Source organism: Lycorma delicatula, chromosome 8, assembly GCF_047948215.1.
Source record: "Lycorma delicatula isolate Av1 chromosome 8, ASM4794821v1, whole genome shotgun sequence".
NCBI classification, from domain to species: domain Eukaryota; kingdom Metazoa; phylum Arthropoda; class Insecta; order Hemiptera; family Fulgoridae; genus Lycorma; species Lycorma delicatula.
The window spans coordinates 95397202-95419032 of record NC_134462.1 but is presented as its reverse complement, the minus strand read 5'-3'; the positions used below and the strand labels follow the sequence as shown (position 1 = coordinate 95419032).

General features: G+C 27.8%; 1 protein-coding gene across 1 annotated transcript in view; it reads right to left on the bottom strand.

The window, feature by feature from the left end:
- The window catches only part of Vap33 (VAMP-associated protein 33kDa), a 63185-nt gene that overhangs the window by 4745 nt on the left and 36609 nt on the right, over positions 1 to 21831 (bottom strand). The window contains exons 4-6 of the mRNA XM_075373739.1: positions 16272 to 16415; positions 15376 to 15480; positions 11574 to 11754 (exon numbers count right to left, since the gene is read on the bottom strand). Coding sequence (XP_075229854.1) covers positions 11581 to 11754; positions 15376 to 15480; positions 16272 to 16415 — 423 coding nt within the window. The 3' untranslated portion in view covers positions 11574 to 11580. The remainder of the gene's footprint in view (positions 1 to 11573; positions 11755 to 15375; positions 15481 to 16271; positions 16416 to 21831) is intronic.

Below are 21831 nucleotides of genomic sequence, written 5' to 3'. Positions count from 1 at the left end.
TGGGAAAGTAATATGAAAACGCTTACTTTTTAATAGTTAGATCCTTAACTGATTAGAGATTAAATTTTGATTTGATGTTAGTTTAGTAGACTGTAAGTTAATATTTAAAAATGTTCTCACTCATATACACTTCATTCAACACTACTAATGTAAATCAAACAGATTTAAGAGAGGTTTTATAAATACTTAATATAAAATCTAAAATTTATTTATGAAAATCTAAAAACATAAGAGGAGTTAATCTACAGCAGTTTTATATATATATATATATATATATATATATATCTATTATTGTTAATTTGTATAACCTGCACAAGATACAGTCGAGCAGTCTGATAAAATTAATGAAATTAAGAGTGAGAACACAAATGAAAAATTTAATTGTTATCAAACTTATTATCAACATATACCAGTCACCTGTTTGAATAAGCTTTTCAAATGTGCAGGAGAAAAAAGCTAACATTGTGATGAAAAATGTAGATAAATCAATCTGTCCATGCATTTGGTTCATATGGAAACCAAGATTAGGATGAGATTTGATTCTCTTAATTCCTTAATATAACCTACATTTTTAATCCTACAATTATGAACATAAAAAATAGATTTTTGACCGGTTATGCTGTGCTGAAAGCAATTTTATTTTACAGGTCTAGCAAATGCAAGAAACAAACTAGGTTAAGATTACACTAAATGAAAATAAAAGATTTTTTCATTTTATTTCATAATAAGTTATTATATTACATAATTTTATTCGATAATGTATTTTATTCTATGAATAGTATTCCCAAACAGATGCATTTATCATCTACATAACACAATACTTTTGCTTTCTCACAGTAATTAGTTTGTGATTTTTTTTTTTTTTTTTTAAATAATTAAAAAAAAAGTAGAATAGAAGTAGCTTATTCAGTTTCTAAAAAATAATTAAATCTTACAAGTGATAAATTCATACGCTGAATAGTTTTTATAAATACAATTTTTCTATATTACAGTATCAACCAACCTGCAGATTGCTTGGTTAACTTCAGCTATTTTTTTTACAACTTTATTAATAATTTATTATTTTTGAAATATTAGGGTATTTAGTACATTTACAAAAAAAGCTCATACATTCCTGAATATTTCTACAGAAATAAACAATACTATGAAAATTTTAAATACTTGTAAATCTAAGAAACAATTTTTTAAATTTCCAAATGTTTACTTTTGAAGTAATCTTCTATTTTGAAAATATAAAAATCAAAAATCAGCTAAAGAATTCTATACACTTTTCAAAACAATTTATAAATAAATATACTTGGTTTTTTTCTGGAATTATGATGACCAAACACTTAAAGATGATGAGAAATAAATCAAATAATATATATTAAAAAAAAAAAAAAAAAAAAAAAAAAAAAAAAATTCAACAAATATTTCAAGAGTAAATAATATCTCTACAATGTTAAAATTATCTGCTACTTTTAGCACTTCAATCTATGGTTAAGATCTAACCTCATAATATTTAAATGCAAATACCAGCTCCAACTAGATAAGCATAAGCTCTGCCAATTCATACAAGAATTTTTTTGAACAGTACTAACAACTTCTAAAAGTAATGAAACAAAATTGATATTTTCCCACAATATTCTGACAAGATTAGGATCCCTGCTAGAACCACCGAATCCTTTATACATACTGTTACTTACATTTGGTTCTCTCACTTCTTTGCATGTACAATGACTATTTACCCTGGTAATAGTTCCATCCATTAAAAAAAAATTAATTTTTTGGTTACTGTATTTTTTCTTAAAATTTTAAATACGCAGCGCTTCACTTATACAGTCTCATTACATTTCATGCAGCAATAATTACAGTACTAATTTGTCATTATTATTATTAGTACTGGCTTGATCAATAACTACTGAACTATGTCAAATAGTTAGTCTGATAATTAAATATACACAATATCATTAACTTCAACTGAAATTTTTTTTAGACTTATCTGGATAATTAAGTTTCAACTTATATAAAACTGAGCTGTCCTCTTGATATTTTGTTCATTATATTACGCAGACATTGTCTAAGTAATAAAATCAGTAAAGTTCTAACACAGCCATTTGCTCAAGTATGATTATTTACCTATTTATTAATCTAAATATTTACCACATGTGAACATGTAAAATACACCATATAAGGAATGCTAAATCTAACTTTAATGATGTAATTTCAACCTTTCTAAATGCAAATACACTTTATTTAAAGAATATTTTTCTAAAAAAATATTTTGGGTTTTTAATTGTTTAACACAAGAAATTTATGTTAAACAAGATTTATTTTTTACTTTAGTTTTCACTTTTATACATCGTTAAATTTCTTTACATTAAGTAATTTATTCATTGTTAAGTCAAATAAATTTCTACTTCGATTCAGCGAATGAATTTACAAATATCCTAATTGCTTCTGGTGAAAATATAAATATCACAATATTATTACTGTGATTTCATCATGTGTATGATTGTTGAAAAGGCAGCTTTTTAATCAAAAACAGTCCAGGGAAAATGTATCTTTTGACATCATATTTATTATAGTGAAATTTATGTAAATGGTATCATCTTAACATAAATCTGGACTAGAATGCTTGTGGTTATCCTTCATCGGAAACAGATTCTCAAAATATATTTATCAAAATGAATTCAAACCATAAAATAGAAAACTTCATGATTTTTAGATAGGGAAATAATTACATACTGTATAGAAAATTGACAATTACTCATATAACAGCTCAATAATACTTTTTCATTTAATACATTTACAGTGTTATTATACATTTTTGAATTCATTAATTATATACACAAAAGTTATTAAGGAAACTCAAAATGCAATGTTAAATGTATTAAAAAATTAGAAAAACTGTAAATACTTGTATGTTATAAAATAATTACTTATTAAATCAACTTATGTCTTTGGTCAAACATAAGTTATGATAAAGAAGTTTAGAAAAAACTAATACAAATAAAACATTCAAGATGAAAAAAGGATATAAAAAAGTATTTTTTAAATTGAAATTTCCCTCAATGGATTCTTTTAAAAATACGTTTCTTTTTTTTTAATAGTACTACCTGATGTTTTTTGGTTAAAAATTAAAGTAACAATAATAATTAATGCTGTAAAAATAATTGCTATATAAATAATAATACAAAATTTATTTTATGCTAAGGTAATGAAGTAGTATTTAGATTTTTATATATTAATTAATAACAATTCACTGACTATCTTAGCAATGTACAGTACTATAAAAAAGGGAAAAAACCAGTAATGATTATGAAATGCATGTAATAGTGATAGTACAAAATAACATAAACAATCCTAAACAGCATTTTATTTTTCCATTTTAAAATGATATATTACTAAACTACTACAGCTGCAGCAACAAACAATTATAATTAAAAAACAAAAAATTATTCTAAAAATTATATTATATTACAATCTAAATTAATACTAAAATATAAATTAATTTATCATTATTGTAACTGGGTAGTAATGCAATTTTCTTTTCTTTTTTTTACAAAAGAAATCAAAAAAACATTTTTTATTTTCAGATTTTATTATTATTCTACTTCCCACTTTGTTCTATGCATAACCAATTTTTTAAACATTGTCAAGATCATACAACTCCCAAAAATTGTATTGAAAAGTATAACTGAATGTAATTAAAGAGAGACAAAAAAATGTGACAAATACCATCTAGAAAGTAACAGATGTTAGAATACAATGCTACCTAGTAGTGTTCAAAGATTGGTTTAAAATAAGATCTCTCACAAGATTTTTCTTTTATAGATATACAAAAATATTATAATTTTACAGGGATATTAAGTATGATCTTCGATAATTAAATTATTTTTAAAAAAATGTTTTAAATGGTAATAGTCTTAAAATAAAAATTTTGGTTTATATAAGATGTTATTCCAATTTATTTCAAGTTAAAGTGGAAAATATTTGAAATATTATTAAACATTTTTTATATTTTTTGCGATTCACATATTTCTCTCAGCTAAGGTTAAAATTAGTAAACTAACATTTCCACACACTCCTGAACCATTAACTTACATTATCCTCAGATTTTTTTACATTACAATCTTCCGTAATACATCTGAGTGGGCTGTTTCAATTTTTCAGTTATCTTCATTTGTACTGTTATAGCTAGTTTGATAATAATCAATAAACAAAAATAAAGTATAAACTGAGTATAAACAGTTAATCACTTTCACAAGAACAGAGGAATATTTAATGAAGAAAAGACAAATTATTTACAATAAAAATCTTAACTAAATGTTTACTTCTTGTTACCAACAAATTGGCTTGAAACAATGAACTGATAATTTATAAAAAAAGAGCAGGTATTTTACTTAACCCTAGAATCGCAAATATTTATCAGAATATTTTAATTTTAAAAGTTTCCATTTTTTGTAAAAAAGTTACCATATGTAAATTGAGTGGATTTTCTGCATATTACAAAATTTACTATTTACAATATTATATACTACACAATTAACCTGTTACTAGTGACCTAGATGTTATTTCAATAATTCTGGATTTGCTGGAGTGGTTGGTATGTTCAGGTGGACTGATGTTTTTCATTGGAGTTAATATTTTTTAACTTCGTTTCTTTATTAGACTTTTGCCTTATTTTAGTATTATAATGTTTTAATTTTTATTTTATTAGCAAACGCTGAAATAAGTGTAATAATTAATCCAAGTTAAATGATTGAACAAGTATTTAAAAGCTGTAAAGCAAAAATCCCTATTTTCTATTTTACTTTTAGCTTTGTGCATACTTTGGTTTTTAGTGAATTATGTAAATTGCAAAAATTATTTAAAATTTTAAATATTTCATTCTTTTCATTTTACTTGTTTTTTTTTACTAAAAATATTTTTTTTTTAATAGAAACAGCAATCAAATTGGCCACTCAACTACTTTTTGGCATAATAAACACCATATACTATTTTAATACACATATTTACACAATCTAATAAAACAAATAAAAAACCCTTAGCTGAAAAGATTAAATACTTACTTGACAGCACTGCCAAAAGTGGAATAATAATTGAGAAATCCTAATTTATAATCAACTTGCAACTAACCATGCTCAAATGACATCAAAAGGTATAGTTCTGTCTACCAAACAAGAGAAGAGCAAGACCACACAAATGTTTTGTTAACAGCTTCAATGAAACAGTGTCATGAATGAGAAGATTTGAGAGATATGATTATTTTATTAGAAGCTTTATTGAAAAAAGGAAGACATTTTGGTTATGAAAGTTAACAATTTTTGTTATACCTTGATGGTCACTTGGAACATCTAAGGAAGTGACAGACTCTGACCAATGGGGCAGTGAAGTAAGGAAAAAATGTATGTTTGGGTGCTTTGAGGCTAGTAAGATCCCAAAAAATTGTTGGTAGTATACAAAGCAAAGCAGTATGATATTACAAACGGAAAATACTAACATTTTATGATAAGAGTATCTTGAGTCTAAAAATGAGACTTTTTTGGCTAGCAGAAGAAACCTAAAAAAAATCTTGATCCTCCTGGGTGATGAGCAGAGAACCTAACAATGAAAAAAAAGGAAGGGTTATAAAACCAAAAATCAGTCTCTGATGTATAGTGATTTTTAGATTAATATAATTTAGTGAGAGGCTGGAGACTGAAAGTAAAAAGGCATGGATATTTTGAGGTAGATAGTTTGATGAAAACATTTATCATATTCTGTGGTCCAACAAAAGATGACTTAAAAAAAGGAAAAATATATTTTCACTTCATTTTTTTCTTGCCTGAAAGATTAATGCTAACAATAAATTTTGTTAAAATTTTATGATTTTAGGGTCAAAATGGTGGACAATTGTGCACACAATTTTCTGAACTTTTTCCTTTTTACTAACACAAGTACAGAGGGAAGTGAGCATGGGAATGAGGCCAGCCAATCTTAAATGTGAACAGGCTATTAACCTGTACAAATAAGTTATTTTCTGGTCAACACTCATAATAAAAGAATAATTGAATTACATAATAAATTTTAACTGTTTTCATGCCAGAAGTAGAAAGGAAGAGATAAGCTTTTATTCAATGATAAATAATTTAATGATTAAAAAGGAAATTCAAGTATACTATATCATGTCAAATTTAATCAAATAAATAAACTAATAAGAGAAAGCTTATAAAAAAAAAAAAGAATAATACCATATGCATTAAATATATAACACTGAATATACATCATGAAGATGGTATATAATATATATTTACACACAGATAAAAAAAATGATTTGACGAACACAATCAACTGATAATTTTTTATTATGTTACAATAGTAATATTAAAATTAGGCCCTAATATATGTAAAAAAAACAAGCACTAAAAAAAAATATAAAAAACATCAATAAATAAAAGCAGCCACAATGCCTTGCCATTAAGGAATTTATTATTTTTTTAATGCACTATAATATAAATGTTATTATTAAAAATCATAATATTATTTCTTGAACAAAATTCTATATTAACTACAATGGCAGTGGTATTTGCCCAAAACAAATATTATTATTACGCATAACATATTCATATCCAAACATTTCAGTAATTAAATTTTTTAACCGATAAAATAACAATAATCATAATTAACATCATTACTATAAACTGTATAAAACATGAAGTACTACTAAAGTTAACTTTAGAAAATGAAACAAAAACTTAATTAACTGTAGTTATTTTATATATTATAGAAAATAGACAATCTGCAGTTATTTTATGTGCTTGTAAAATTCAAAAACTGATGACGACGCTACCAATATATGAATTGAAAATGCAATAACCTTTTTACTACAAAAGCAGCACCAGAAATGAAATATCTATATAGTAATAATATATTTACAAATCATCAAAAAACCTCCTCCTAAAATAAAAAAATAAATATTTTTACAGGAAATTTTTGGCAGAAAATTTGAACCGGATAAAAAAAATTACATTAAAAAACCACCAACAAACACTTAATTTTTAAACAAGTACAACAAAAAAAGTCTCTCTAATAAAAGACAAAATTTTAAACATAAAAATAATACAGATAAACAGAACGAGACAAATTAAAAAAAAAAAAACATTTATCCAACACCACATACTTAAAGAAAAGTTTATTTCACCCGATTAGATATAAATATTACAGTAAAACCTGTCCATGATATGACTGTCTGGATTGAATAAGAATTGATTTTTTTTCAAAGGAAAAAATGTACACATATAACAAGAAAATAAACATAGAACAAGTCTTATAATGTAATTTATGTTTTTTACAGAAAGCTCAGATAATGTGAATAAATCATGCTGCCAGATATTAAAAAAAAAACTTATATATATATTTTTTTATAATTTATATAAGCCACTTTTTCAAACAGTTGGTTAGCTGTTCCCTAAACATATGCTCAATGATTTCTACACATAATATTTGTAATCCAAAATAGCATACAAATTTTTTGAGTGCTTTCCTATGTGGTTTCATTATTTTATAAGTGTTATTGTTATAAAATGACTAATTTACACTGGATTCAAGTCACTCTCTTTGAATCTGACAACAATGAAATCTTCAAACTGTTGGCAAGCAAGTAAGCATCTTTATCTAATGATATTAACGGTGAGAACAAATTATCAAGAAATAATGGATCCTGAAAATGAAGTTGTAGATTATCTATAAATAGTTTTGTTAAACTTGAAAGTTTTCCCATAACTATTTATCAGCTCAAGAAATAAAAAGATCAACAATGAGAAAATGGCTGGATTGACATGAACAAAATCAAACATTTTTTGGTGTACTCATGAAAATGGGCATATCTCCAGCACCAAAAATACATTTTTTTATACACATTAATGAAAAGATGTGTTTTATTGTAATAAAGATCTTTAAATCTGTATCAACTAATTTCAGCTACTTACCATTTTCTGGCCATGTCTACAGGTGGTACAACATAAGCAGGACATTAGTGGAGGCTGTACATTAATTTATAAGACTATAAACTAAGTTGTCCAACAAACTAAGACCAATTGAAAAAACAATGTCTTCAGCAATGCACTTTAATAACAGCAAGAACCAGCGGTATGCCAGATCATTTAAAAACAACGGTGTACCATTGGTAGTGGCACTATTTATTTAAGTGTTAACATAGCAGCTTAAATGTTATATTATAGAATTTAAATTGCATAACATAATAGCATTACAACATTGTTCAATGTTCAACGCTATTATTTTATAACCTTATTTTTATGCTCTTGGGAGCAAAACTGTGCTCACATTTCTTCACAGAATTATGATTGCTGAAATTTTAATTGTAGTAAAACTGATTTATGCTTTTTATACCTTTCTTGTATTAACTTTTATTTTAATTTTTTGACAATCAAAACAATCTAAAATTTTTATATTTTTGTTTGCAAACTTACTTTGTATCTTTGACTTTTTTTAAAAAAAAAAAAAAAGATGTATTCATTATTTCTGAAATATAAATAAATTCTGAAAATATATCAGTTTATATATTATGTACTACTATTTACAATCAAAATAAACAAATTCTGAATGGTCTTTTTCTCCATTAACAAAGTTACATTTTTATTAATCAGTTCATTAGCCTTTCAGTATATAAAACAGCCAAAGTTTAAAATCTCTTTAAATTTACCAAATATAAGAGTACATGCAGCACAGTTCAACAAAAACATCTTCAGGAACATATTTTTCACAATTCAATAATTAAAAAAAAAGATCTTATACAGAACATTTTAAACACTTTTTTATGGCATGAACCAATTTAATTTTATATGTACACACAGAAATCACTGAAAATATTAATAACCGAAATGAAACTGTCACTAAATTAAAAATATCTAATTAAAAATAAACAACTTTTTAAAGAGATTTTTTTTAATAATATTAATAACTTCTAATTGAAATTGTATAAAGGACAATTGAACCATTGAAACTGGCCTCTTGAAATTTTATGATGGACAGGTTTTACAATACGTAAAATATCAGAATAAAAAATTGTTTACAATATCTTTTGTTGATTTTAAGACCTTAAATAACTGATGATTTCTTTCTAAGTTGAAGCCAAGCCATTTATGAAAAAAAAATGAACACACAAACAGAACGAGAGTAAAAAGAAAGCTAACAAAAAATACATAATCAGTCAACAATAATAATAAATAAGTACCATATAAATTCAAATATTCAGACTTCACAAATTTATCTTTTATACAAATTATCAATCGAATTGCAATCTAAAGAAAATCGTTAAAAGAAAAAAATTCTTTTAAATTTCCTATATTTTATACACTTATAAATACAAATAATATTTTTTTTCAAAATTAATATAATTAAATGAAATATTATTTATAACAATATATATTTATATATACAAAAAAGAAAAAAGTACATTATAGGCTACTAAACAATTAACAAACTATACATAGGAATATACGAGTTTTAGGTATTAAAAAATACTGCACAAATTTAAAAAAAAGGAAATTATGTTAAAGTAGTTGTAATCTACGAATTTGTATTATTATAAATAACTTAAAATTTAACACTTTTGCCTCCGTAATTTATTAATTAAATAGTAACACACACAGAGGCTGCATCTAAAAAAAAAAATAATATATACAACAAATTGGGTGCATGAAAAAAATTACCAAATATCATCAGTGCTACAATACTTGATGCAGAAAATAAATTTTCTTGAGGGGGTTATATATTGCAAGCAGTAACATTCTGTCTTGTTTTGTTATTGTTTTAAAGAGTAGTTTTTCTTTTTAAACACATAAATGGCATTGTCTGTAATTTTTAATACATCGGAATTCTAAAAATACCAATAAGTAAATGAACATTAAATTCTGGTTTACAATAAGGAAAAAGTCTACTGTTTTTAAGATTATGAAATCTTGAAAACGTCAGCAGATGAATGTTTATCAGACATTTAATGTTATGGATAAATAATATGTTTTACTCATAACATAAATTTATGCCATTCATATTGAAAAAATTCATCCTACAGAGTGAAATATAAAGTTCTATTTTTTACAAGGAAATTACTAAAGGACCTTTACATACATATTTGTAGACAGACATCCCCTAGAATATAAAATATTATGCACTCAGTAGCAGCAGATATTGTTTTATAAATCTTCAGTGTAGATAAACAAGGAAGTTATATCATCACATTCTGTTAAATGTTTGGGCTATGCCAATAAAAATTAAAACTTGATTAACAGTATCATCATCAATGTTGAAACACTGGCCAATAGCCAATATGTCAACAAATAACATGTAATTTAATAAATTGATCGAGTACAATTCAAAAGGTTGGATGGTTGTTAAAAAAATGCAGGTAGCATTTTCCTTAAAATTCAACAAACCTCTTGCTTACTGATTAAGAAAAATAGTATGGCATACTTTGCAGTAGACAAAAACCAAAAGGTTATTATCACCATATCAACAAGCAATATCCAAACATCATCAAAAACACTATACAGTAGTACTAACATGTTATTGAAAAATTTTTTGTATATTTTAAATGCCCCTTTTATTAAACTAATTTTATTATCAGCAACAACTTATTTCCAATATGCAGAATATTGATTATTTTTATATTTCTTTACATAATATATATATTACATTATAAGTCATCTTTATTTACTTTTTTCTTTCAATAACAAATATTGCAAATAAAATATTTGAAAAAGGAATTCTATTTTATAATCATACCAAATAATACAAACCATCATTATTAATTTTTAACTAAATTGATGGATTCGCAATATTTCATATAACACAATACTTGTGCAAATAAAACAGCAAAGAACAGATATTGCTAATTTTATTACTTAATCATTTATTATAATTAAGACTTAAAATGAGTAATACATATTTTTTTTTTAATTTGATAATTTATATATTACGTTTGGCTCTTTATAAATATAAATATAATAAACAAGTACTGAAACCACAATTTAATTAAAGTTATAATATTAATAAGAAAACAAAATAAAACAAAAATCTAGAATGATTTACATATTGGTATTGAATATGAATGATGATCTAATATCATAACTGAGATTTAAAGAAAATAAAAAAAGAAAATAAGGAATTAAAACTAAAAGAAAACAAAGAAAAAACCCAATCTCTCAAGATAAAAAGGAGAAAAACTGGAAAATGCAATCGTATGATCTTATACAGGTAACTATATATAATAGTAACAAAGCGATTTAATCAGTGAAAAGACTCCATTGCAGTATATATGAATATAACTAATTACTGTGTGAATAATGATAATTAACTATGAATGAAAATAAAAGAATCAATTGAATCAAAGATGGGAATGTACTCTAATTAAAAAATAAAAAATAAATAAATTTAAAAATAAATATTACAATGAAAATGATATTATGATAATGATTTTGATAACTGTGATGCAAATGACAATGATGACGCGAATAAAGATTTAATAAAAGAGGATGAAGGAAGATGTGATAATAATAGAGTGTGTAAGGAGGAGGATAGTGAGGACTTACTCTGTGTTCAGAGGAGAAACTTGCCAAGCAATATGCCGAGTAAGCCCATGCCTAAGGCAAAACCGATATAAAGGATTGAAGGTACAGCTGCAACAGGTGTGGGTACAGGTGTAGTCGAGGAAATTTGGGCTGTTCCACCACTCCCGGTGTAAATTTGATGGTGCAGCTGAAGCAGCTCCTCCTAAAACATAAATAAAAGACAATTAAAAAGACCATAAAAAATGAAAAAAAAAAAAACAAAAAAGTAAAAATTAATGTATACAATTAATTAAATGTAAGTCAGTACCAAGTGCTGACTAGTGAAAAAGTTAACTCCTCTCCGACAACCTGATGATTTTGTAACATTTGCAACACCTCGGGGAAAACATTACAAATTAAAGAATGTACAATAAGGATAACATAGTATCCTTAAAACATCCTGGATAACACATATTTCCCATCGGAATTGACAAATTAATCTGAATCAAAAGATTAGCCCAACGGGCTGGTCAATTAGTTAACTTGTCATCACAAATCAGCTGATTTTGAAGTCGAGAGTTCTAAGGTTCAAATTCTAGTGAAGGCAGTTACTTTTATACATATCTGAATACTAGATTGTGGATACCGGTGTTCTTTGGTGGTTGGGTTTTAATTAGACACACATCTTGGAAGGGTCGATCCAAGACTGTGCAAGACTACACTTCATTTACAATCATACATATCATCCTCATTCATCCTCTGAAGTAATACCTTATGGTGATTCCAGAGGCTAAACAGAAAAGAGTGAAACAACAGATTAATGTAACCGATATACATTGCTGATATCAAACACTAGCAGATTTCACTGCAGACAGACAACATTTATTAGTGGAAAATTACCCTATCTGTTAATTGGTATTAATAGGTAAAACATATATAGCCTTATGCAAATTTATTAAAATACAACTATATCTTAATTTTTTAAAAATTACACTATCTGTTAATCATTATTAATAAGTGAAACATGAACAGTCTTATACAGATTTACCAAATACAACTATGTTTTAATTTTTTCACATTGAAATACTGATATATCCACTTGCTTTATGTCTTTTTATGTCAATTAGTGGCGTCTGTTTAAAAATGTAAGATGAAACTGAAATGTTCAATAACTACTCTTTTAATTATTCCTTTTTATAAGTTTTCATATTCAGCGAATGAATTTTATCACTGACCATTACAATACGGTCATTATTACAAGAAAGTTATCCTTTGTTATAAAAAATCTTTCCCATTATAAAAAATCTATATAACATCTTTCACATTACACCTTTTACAGAAATTGCTGCCAAACGTATGATTATTTTAAGCTTACTCATCATAGTGAAAAGTCCACTGAAGAAGAAGAAATAGAGCATCAACTGCTAGAAATGATGTCTGTTTAAATAAGAAATTAAAATAAACTTCAAAGACCTTGGTGTTGCCTATATATAATTCATAACTTGACAGTGCCAGAGAGTAAACCAGTAAAAACAACTTTTAATCTTCATTATAATGAAGTCTTCAATGAACCAAAAAATGCAGTCTATTTTCAAGTGAATCGCAAAATAGCTTCACAGTATACTGTTTGTATTAACTCCACTTCAAAAATGTAAAATCAATGAAATTGCTGACAAGTTAAAAAAAAGTTGAATCACTTGAAAATTAAAAAAATTAAATAGTTTACTATTCTGGAAATTTACTACACATGAAACTTATTGAAATACTGTAGTCAATTTGCAACGATTCACTCAGAAGGTAAGATGATTGTATCATTAAAAACATTTTCACTTATATAGGTGTGGAATGTAGGAATTACATATACACATAGAATAAGAGAAACAAGAGAAGTGTGTAAAATATTAAAATTATTATTCTGATTAAAATAGTAACTTCAATCGATCATATAAAGGATTAAATTATAAATACTGTTTACTTTTATTTTCTAAGAAACTTAAACATATATTTAAAGTGAATCACTCAGATTATGGCTAAGACATGAGGAACTCATATTATGTAAGTTTAATTTACACAGAGGCAGGTTATTTCTTATATCTGCCTTTTGATACACCTCTTTTGAACACTTTTCATAAATAATCCACTAATAAAGAAATATGATATTGTATCACTGCTGTTGTTATCGATGCTGACCCAATTCTAACAATAGCAAGTACTTGGTTATTTTATGATCACAAACCTTTAAAGTTTCAAGACACAAATGATAACATAAGCTAGTGACGTACATAAGTGTAATAATATTGACCTACTACTTAGAAATCAGATTACATTTGAAGTTAATATAACGATATACCTTTACTAGAAGGGCTGTGCTAAGCAGCATTTCTTCAATATCAAACGCTTAAGTACAATAATAAGAAATCAGAATTTAACACTCTTAGTAATATCCTAATAAAAACCCTCCAGAGAAAATTTGGCAGTACAGCTAAAAGTTCAGTGGGATAAATTCATTATGCCACTCAATTCTGCGGATGGATGAGATTGTTCCTTTAGGAATAATCACTATTCATTACATTAATTTCTACATTAATTAAAAAACGTTTCTGCACGCAGAATTCAAAATAACTTTTTAATAATGAGCAACATCCACCTCAGTAAAAATATCACTTTTACACCAAAGTATTGTAGGCAGCATAGGTACTGCTCCCTGGAAGGGGCCTTACGTCTGCAAGTTGTTTTGTGATTTGCTGTTGGTAACCCATCATTTTTAACTACCCTTTCATTACATTTTATCCCTTCTTTTCTATTTTGAATTCTGTGAATGTAGATATATATGACACAAACAACGTACTGAAGAACGATATTTTCAAAAACATCACACAATGAAGATCAGATTTCAACATGCCATCAATTCTAGGAATAGAATGGTTCATTACAGATTAGTGATGAGCTACTCCCATCCTGGGTAAAAACACTTTTATTTTCTGAGGGTTTATAGGTGGGATGGGCATTCTTACCCAGAGGCAGAATGGTCCCACTTGTGGGTAAGTATTTTTCTTTTGCTGTAGCTCCTCTCTGGGAGGGTACAAAGCTGTCCTTTCATAGCACCAATCAGAAAAACTGTAGAACCTGCTGTAGATATAATTTGTTTTCAGGTTTTATAAAATTAGCAGCATTAGAGTTGATGAGTGCAGATACATCTTGTTGCATAGAGTAAATTTCCTACATTAAACTGATTACATTCACTTTCACTGAAGTCTGATGCATTAATACTTAAAAGTTCAGTAATTTGGAATGATCCAAGTTTAAACTGGTGTTTAGAAATGTATAGTCTAGCTCTGTTTAATGTAGTGATGAAAGAAACAAGACAAAATTATTGAAGGAAAACATAAAATAACTACAGCTACCATTTATTTTTTTTGTTTTTAATAAGATTTATTTTTTTACTCTCTATAGCATAACTTGACCGAAAGGGCGAATATGTTTCAATAAATCATTGCTGTGATCTTTTTTCTAGCTCAGTATTTAATTTTTAGTAAAGTTGCTAGATAAGTAAAGGAACTGAAGCAATCAGTTTTATTTGCTAATTGTTAATGTCAAGATACACAAAACAATTTTAATTTCATTTTCTCTAGTAATTTAATTAAAACAGTCAGAATACTAAATGAATAAGGATTCCCCAAAATTAGTATCTACAAATATTATGAACACTGTGACAAAAAAAAAAAACTGTAACATAAAATAAGATATAAATATACTAGCACAAAGAGGTTTATTAAGAAATTATTGAATAAGTAGAAATTTATTGTCAAAAAAATCAGTGCTCTACTTCAAATTAAATGCTTACTTTAAGAAGCAAATTCTCTTGCCGCAAGCAACTTTCTTCTGCCCTAAGATGTTTAACTTCCTTTGCTGCCTTGGCTAATTCACCTCCATCATGATTCACATTTGCCTAAGAAATGAAACAAACAAATGTATAAAAATAAAATAAACATATTACAGTATGAACGCAAAATTAAGTAATTATCTCTCCTGGCAAATATTTAAAGAATTGGATTTGAACCATTTTGTGGTGTTGTGTGACGCTGCTGAAACTAAAATAAAAAACCAGATCAAAACAAATTTTTATGTGGAGTACCCACATCCAACTAGATTTAACACTTCACATTAAAGAACCCAGAGTAAATATACAGTAAAATCTCTTCTTAGATTGTATAAACAATTTGTAAGGAAAGTATGTTCAGGAATCATTTTAAATTATGGATCTGTTTTTTTAAAAGATCCAATATATAAAATAAGCTAAAAATTCAGTAAAACTGGTAGGCATTTATTCCTTGAGTACGAAAAACCAAATAAGCAATAACTAGTATTCTTTCTCCCAGTGAAGATTCTGGTTTGAAGGCTTGGTCCTGTACCTTGCCAAGGACACAGAATTGGCTAAATTGACTTAAGTGAAAAACATAATATATTATCTAGAATTAATTATGAAAATAATAAAAGGTAAAAAAACTACCAACTGGAAATTATTATCTGTGCTACTGAAAATAATTTTTAAGTCATGTGAATTTTTTTGTCATCAGTGAACAAACAGTCAAGCCAAGTCATCATCAAGCCATAAAAACTAGAAAAGTAATCAAAAAATGGTCTCCCACTGAATCAATAATTAAATTACTGATTTATTATTATCTTTCTTAGCAATTAAATAAAAAGAAAAATTTTAATAAGGGTAGTAATAATGCTTACTGAATCTCCAATTCGTCTAGTTTCATCACTTGCAGTTGTCAATTCAGAAGGTGCAGTAGGATTAGGAGTTTCATCATCGACAGGCATTTCAAATACGCATTTCAGTTTTGAATCCATTAAGCTTTCTGGATCTACCTCCTTCCACTAACAGAAACATAGTAAAATTTATTTATTTTAATTACATATAACTGTTAATATTATATCTACAAATTTAAAAATGAAAACATGAAATAATAATTGCTGGAAAAAAGTCAGTAAAATTAAAAATTAAATTAAAAAATTAGTTAGTTAAATTTTAAAAAAGTCAGTATAATTTTCTCAGCTAAGCCAGTCAATTTATGTAATTTTTTTCAAATCAGTCATTTTAATCTCTATTTGTGTCTATATGATAAAGTAATCCATTATTATTAAAAAAAAAAATAATATATAAATTCATTATTTTTAAGAGGTATGAATGGTTACAAAATATTAACCAAAAATGTTCAATTAGCCGGCTTCAGTTATATCTTAATAGACAAATTAAAAAAGCAAGTACTGTAATTAATTTTAACAATTTAAAAAACTTTTCTTTTATTAAATATAAAATTATTTTATGATATTTAAATTTGTTAATTTTTAATATTGGTATATTAGAATCACAATTTGAAAAATATGGTTTGCCTTTTTGAAAATTTGGGGGCTCATGCATCAGGGGGCTTTTTTAATGATTAAAATATTTACTGAAACTGATTTTAAATATATTAAAAAATTTTATTTCAATTTTTTTTTTTTTTAATGAGAAACTATTATACTCTATGAAATATATTATACTATGAAATAATTTTATTATAAACATTTTACTTGCATTTATAAGTATGTAAAGAAAATAAATTAATGAGATGGTTGCGTTTGTTTTTCATTTAAAAATTTCTCCATACATGGATCTATGTTAGAAACACACAAAAGTAAATTTTTTCAAGTGATAAAAACGATTCCTATATTTAGTTTTTAATGCAGACGAAAAACCTTTTTCACAGAGGTAAGACATGGTGAAGGGATTAATATTTTCAATACTTCTGTGACTAGGTTTCCATATTCACCACGATGAGCAAATCAAAACGTACCTTAATCTTCAGATGTGAATTGTAGCTGCAACATTTTATCAACAGATATTTCGATGAGCTGGCCATGAATCTCAAGTGGTAACTTAACAGCTGCAACGTTCTCATTAAATGGATTCAGTACCCTCTCTATGAGAGATCATTTTTATCTTCTGAGAAGTACTCCACCAACTGAATTTTTAGCTCACACATATGTATCTTCATGGTATTAAAATTGTGGTGAATAATAGTGTCTTCTTTAGCCAATAATCGGAAGCGAGTAAAAAGATATCAAACTTTTTGCTTTGAAAACGAATAACCCAGATATCAATCAAGCCTCTTAATGAAAACATGAACTTTGTATGTCATTAAAATGTTTTTATCTAGTGCTTGTGATACATCAGCTAAGTAAGCAAACAGTAACATTTACTCATTGTTCTGAAAAGAAAAAAAAAATTGAGAATGGCATTTATTTATCCGGAAAAAATTATATTATTTCATCTCGCAATTCCAATAACAGGTTAACTTTCCCCCTTGATAACCACCTGACTTCTATATGGAAAAGATGGGATTTTTTTCTTTTCATCAATTTCATTGCATAGTTTAGCAAACAGTCTACTCTGTAATGGTAGACTTTTAATTAACCAGTTTTATAGCTTTACAAAGAATTTGTTTGAGATTCTCTGGCATATTTTTTGTAACAAGAGCATGTCTGAAGAAAGCAGTGCATCCATTCTGCCCTTGGTAAAAAACAGCTCTTTTAATTCTTTCAGAAACGCACTGTTCTTTCATGTTATCATCTTTGCACCATCACCACATACTGCAATACATTTTGTCTAATCTAGTTATAGTTTTTAGAAGCTTCATAAAAAAAATAAATCAATAAGACTTTGTTTTATTGCATGACCACATGATGGTTTGTAGAACATATTTTCTTTGACTGATCTGTCACTATAGCATTCATATCTCACAAAACACAAGAACTGAGAAATTTTTGCCATATCTGTTGATTCATCAAACTGAATACTGAGATAACTGAATACTACGATTCACTTGAACTCACTGATTATCTGATTGCAAACGTCAGTAGTCATGTCATCAATTCGCTTTGATACTGTGTCATTAGAAAGCAGAAATTTTTTCAATCTTTTTTGCTTCTTACATGCCTATTAAAATACTAACCACATCAATTGCAGTAGGTGATATGAGGTTTTCTGCGATTTTATGGGGTTTGGACATCTTAGCTATAGTTGCTCCAGTGAATCTACGAGCTTGTGACATTGCATGCTGACATCTCATTATATAATTGTTTTTCAAAACATTGTTTTTATTTAATTTTTCGACTTACAAACAGTATGAGCACCAAAACAATACACGTATGTTATTGTGTGTACAATTCTTTCCACTTGAGTTGATTTCATCTATAAAAATGCTTAATCACTCAATCTTGTAAACAATAACCAATGACTAATGCTCTGATTGGTATTACGTACAGGCCTATAAAAATTTATACATGCAGTTAGAAATGATGTCTTTCATCACAATTATATTTAGATCCGTCATTCGTAGTACACAATGTGTGAATAAAGAAATAAACTTTAATACAGTTTATATAGTGTTCAGTGCCTCCTCTATGAATCATGAGACCTTGCCGTTGGTGAGGGGGCTTGAGTGCTCAGGGATACAGAGTAGCTGGACCGAAGGTGCAACCATATCGGAGAGGTATCTGTTGAGAGCCAGACTAAGGAATGATTCCTGAAAGAGGGCAGCAGCTCTTTCAGTAGTTGTTAGGGGCGTGAGTCAGGACGACTTAAACGGCCGTATCAACATCACTCAGTCCTCTGAGTACTGCGCAGCTGAAAGCAATGGAAAACTACAGCTGCTTTTTTTCCAAGAAAATGTGGCTCTCTGCATTTTCACATAGCAATAATGGAGGCGCCTTCCTTGGTAAAATATTCCGGAGGTAAAATAGTCCCCCGTTCGGATCTCAGGGTGGGGACTACTAAGGAAGGGGTCACCAGAAAATTAAAAAATAACATTCTACGAGTCGGAGCGTGGAATGTTAGAAGCTTGAAAAAGGTTGGTAGGCTAGAAAATTTAAAAAGGGAAATGGGTAGGACAAATGTGGATATAGTAGGAATTAGTGAGGTTCGGTGGGAAGAGGAAGGCGACTTTTGGTCAGGTGATTTTAGAGTAATTAACTCAGCGTCAAATAATGGGCAGGCAGGAGTAGGTTTCGTGATGAACAAGAAGATAGGGAGGAGAGTGGAGTATTTCGAAACGCATAGCGATAGAATCATTGTAATAAGGATAAAATCAAAACCTAAACCGACAACGATTGTTAATGTCTATATGCCTACAAGCGCCCATGATGATGATGAGGTAGAGTGTGTATACGAAGAGATTGATGAAGCAATTAAACACGTAAAAGGAGATGAAAATTTAATAATAGTTGGAGATTGGAATGCAAGCATTGGAAAATGCAAGGAAGGAAATATAGTGGGTGAATACGGGCTGGGCAAAAGGAATGAAAGAGGGGACCGACTTATAGAATTTTGCACAAAGTATAATTTAGTAATTGCCAACACCCAATTTAAAAATCATAATAGAAGAATATACACTTGGAAAAAGCCAGGCGATACTGGAAGGTATCAGATAGATTATATCATGGTTAAGCAAAGATTTAGAAATCAACTCGTTGACTGCAAAACTTACCCTGGAGCAGACATTGATAGCGACCATAATTTGGTGATAATGAAATGTAGATTGGGGTTTAAAAACCTGAAGAAAAGGTGTCAGATGAATCGGTGGAATTTAGAGAAGCTTGAGGAAGAGGAGGTAAAGAAGATTTTTGAGGAGGACATCGCAAGAGGTCTGAGTAAAAAAGATAAGGTAGAAAATGTAGAAGAAGAATGGGAGAATGTTAAAAAGGAAATTCTTAAATCAGCAGAAGCAAACTTAGGCGGAATAAAGAGAACCGGTAGAAAACCTTGGGTTTCAGACGATATATTGCAGCTGATGGATGAACGTAGAAAATATAAGAATGCTAGTGATGAAGAAAGTAAAAGGAACTATCGGAAATTAAGAAATGCTATAAACAGGAAGTGCAAACTGGTGAAAGAAGAGTGGATTAAAGAAAAGTGTTCAGAAGTGGAAAGAGAAATGAACATTGGTAAAATAGATGGAGCATACGGGAAAGTTAAGGAAAATTTTGGGGTACATAAATTAAAATCTAATAATGTGTTAAACAAAGATGGTACACCAATATATAATACGAAAGGTAAAGTCGATAGATGGGTGGAATATATTGAAGAGTTATACGGAGGAAATGAATTAGAAAATGGTGTTATAGAGGAAGAAGAGGAAGTTGAGGAGGATGAAATGGGAGAAACAATACTGAGATCTGAATTTAAGAGAGCATTAAAAGATTTAAATGGCAGAAAGGCTCCTGGAATAGACGGAATACCTGTAGAATTACTGCGCAGTGCAGGTGAGGAAGCGATTGATAGATTATACAAACTGGTGTGTAATATTTATGAAAATGGGGAATTTCCATCAGACTTCAAAAAAAGTGTTATAGTTATGATACCAAAGAAAGCAGGGGCAGATAAATGTGAAGAATACAGAACAATTAGTTTAACTAGTCATGCATCAAAAATCTTAACTAGAATTTTATACAGAAGAATTGAGAGGAGAGTGGAAGAAGTGTTAGGAGAAGACCAATTTGGTTTCAGGAAAAGTATAGGGACAAGGGAAGCAATTTTAGGCCTCAGATTAATAGTAGAAGGAAGATTAAAGAAAAACAAACCAACATACTTGGCGTTTATAGACCTAGAAAAGGCTTTCGATAACGTAGACTGGAATAAAATTTTCAGCATTTTAAAAAAATTAGGGTTCAAATACAGAGATAGAAGAACAATTGCTAACATGTACAGGAACCAAACAGCAACAATAACAATTGAAGAACATAAGAAAGAAGCCCTAATAAGAAAGGGAGTCCGACAAGGATGTTCCCTATCTCCGTTACTTTTTAATCTTTACATGGAACTAGCAGTTAATGATATTAAAGAACAATTTAGATTCGGAGTAACAGTACAAGGTGAAAAGATAAAGATGCTACGATTTGCTGATGATATAGTAATTCTAGCCGAGAGTAAAAAGGATTTAGATGAAACATTGAACGGCATAGATGAAGTCCTACGCAAGAACTATCGCATGAAAATAAACAAGAACAAAACAAAAGTAATGAAATGTAGTAGAAATAACAAAGATGGACCGCTGAATGTGAAAATAGGAGGAGAAAAGATTATGGAGGTAGAAGAATTTTGTTATTTGGGAAGTAAAATTACTAAAGATGGACGAAGCAGGAGCGATATAAAATGCCGAATAGCACAAGCTAAACGAGCCTTCAGTAAGAAATATAATTTGTTTACATCAAAAATTAATTTAAATGTCAGAAAAAGATTTTTGAAAGTGTATGT